General features: G+C 39.1%; 1 protein-coding gene across 1 annotated transcript; it reads right to left on the reverse strand.

Annotated features, from left to right (window-relative positions):
- Positions 1 to 240: 240 nt before the first annotated feature.
- On the reverse strand, positions 241 to 1,722 carry LOC143632069 (uncharacterized). The gene has a single exon (XM_077100660.1). The coding sequence runs from the start codon at positions 1,720 to 1,722 to the stop codon at positions 241 to 243; it is 1,482 nt and encodes a 493-aa protein (XP_076956775.1).
- Between the last annotated feature and the right edge of the window lie 843 nt (positions 1,723 to 2,565).

Below are 2,565 nucleotides of genomic sequence, written 5' to 3' on the forward strand. Positions count from 1 at the left end.
GAAAGAAGGTTAAATATCTCAAAGTTGTGGAAAATAATCATTGATGAAATCAAGGACATACGGATGGCCTTTTGTCACATGATCCGGCTCGTTGAGAAATTATGTCAGCTGTTTATGGGTCTACAACTCAAGTTATGCTCCTTTTATTTTGGCTTCTTTCTGCCATGTATCCCTTATCTTGTTGGTTTAAATAAGAGTTGGCTAACTCTTGGATCAACGTACACTCCTCATCCACGATAGTTATATATTGTCTAGCATGTTTTTCCGAGCAATAGCACTAATCCTAGCAATTTCCATTGCTTCCTCAAGCCTCTGCTGGGCAGTTCTTGTATCATCAACATGATCCGCACTTGTTTCATCACACACTTGACAATGCACACAATCCAAATGTGTACCAAAGTCACATTCTTTGCAGTAATAAGTCCAATGATCTCTATGCACAACCCGATTACACACGTCACAGAAGAATGTGTACTCTTCTCCCATCAGCGGGCACTCATAGAACAACTTAAGCACGTGTTCATGATCGTCACGCTTTACTGTTTCGGTCAAATTCGCACACTTAACATGCAGATCATGTTCACAGATTGAACAATGATAGTTGAAGCCCATACCGTCTTTAAAACACGCATTACAAGTAAACTTGCCGTTTGCGTTCTTGTATGGTGATGATGAGAGAAGGGTAAGAGGATGCGGTGGATGAGATTTGTGTTGAATCTCTTTATCTAGATTAAAGCAAGATTCATCAAGTTGAAAGCCACAGTTTTGTTCAACACATGCATAGCCTTTGCCAATTAGGGTTTCTTGACATCCTGAACAAGATATATTCTTTTTGCCATGCTTTATGTTTACCAAAACTAAATCATGTGGGTGGCTAAAGTGTTTGATCCCTGGAGTGGCTGTCTTGTTTTGACCGGATTCGCCATTGTGATATGGTTGTGAATTCGGAGCACTAGTTGGAACAAATACTGAAGGGGTGTGTAGATTTTGAGCCATGTATGAATCTTGGGTGACGTTTATCGGATGCTGAGCAGGAACATGAATCGGGTTTGGAATTGAAACTGGATTCGGAATAGTGGGTTGAATTGGAATTGGATTCGGAACTGGAATTGGAACACTAGTAAAACTTTGAGATATAAACGCATTATGGGCACTAGTAGCCGGATTTTGAGCACTTGGTGGAACAAATGTTGACATATGCTGAGTCGTGTAAGAGTCTTGGATGGTGTTTATCGGATACTGAGTCGGAATTGGAATTGGAATTGGACTTGGAACTGGAATCGGGGCCGGAAATGAAATGGAGGGGGCATTAGGGACCGTGGGAACTGTTTCTTGATTGGGATAAGATACATGATGTGATTGATGAGAGTTTGTAGCACTAGAAATGGAATAAGCGCATTGGACATGGAGATCGAAGTCGCAATCCGAACAGGAATAGGAGAATCCGGTTCCAATGATATTGCATGAATTGCAATAGAAGGAATTGGAAGGGTAAGTAGGGTAAGGAACCAAGGTTAGATGATGCTGCGGATGGGACGGGTGTTTTCGTGACCGAGTTGCATGAAAACACTGCTCGTGTAAGTAGTAATTGCATTGCCAGCAAATGTATATCGTCTTCGTGGCTGAGGAGTTGCAACCCGAGCACGAGACCTCTGCACCTTCAGGCATTTCATGCATCATTAGATTGTGCTTGTGGCTGAAGTGCTTGTACCCAGACGCCATTGATCCTCTAGTTCTTTTGGTGGATAACTATTTTGTTCAAGTATATATGAGTATTTGAAAATATACATATATGATATACAAGTATACAACTGGAATGGGAATGGGAAATGGAACTGGAATATGGGGACTTGGTCAAGAACTGCAACTATTGCCTGTTATATTCTCTGGTTGACTTCATTAATTTATGAATTTTTTGTTAGCTGGATTGCTGACTTTTGGGCAATTATTAAAGTCAACTGATTTGAGTTGGTTAATTACTTAATTAACCATACTAGAACCTTGCATTATATTTTTCATGCATTACTATGTGATAACATAATTACTCTACTTCTATATATAATTATTATATTTGGTTCTTACAATTAGCACGTTAATTTTATTTGTATTTGATCCAAACCCTATATTATTATTGATATGAGAACATGTTACATAAGACGGATAGATATTACCATATCCCAGATGTTTTCCAAGACAAAAAAATTCTGAAGGAAACGATTATCACTACAAAAAATTAACCTTATAGCGACCAAGGCTATACCGAGGACAAATGTCGTCGCTATTACCGGTCTTTTCTCGAGGACTTTTCGTCGATATAGGGTTGGTCAAACTTTTCCCCCTTTTGGACCCTATCTCGACGACATGTCGTCGAAATATGTTGTAGCAAACTTTTGGAGGGATCCCAAAATACACGCGCCAAGTTGGAACCTTATTTCAACGACATGTCGTCGGTATAGCCTAAATTAACTTTTACTTTTACTCTTATTTTATTACCGGTAGATAAATAAAAAGATATAAACAAAATAAAATAAACACACTATTGCGACGACATATCCTCGCTATAGT

The sequence above is a fragment of the Bidens hawaiensis genome, unplaced genomic scaffold (genome assembly GCF_021521415.1).
Source record: "Bidens hawaiensis isolate Kalapana, Puna unplaced genomic scaffold, B.hawaiensis_p1.1 tig00006359_1, whole genome shotgun sequence".
Taxonomy (NCBI): domain Eukaryota; kingdom Viridiplantae; phylum Streptophyta; class Magnoliopsida; order Asterales; family Asteraceae; genus Bidens; species Bidens hawaiensis.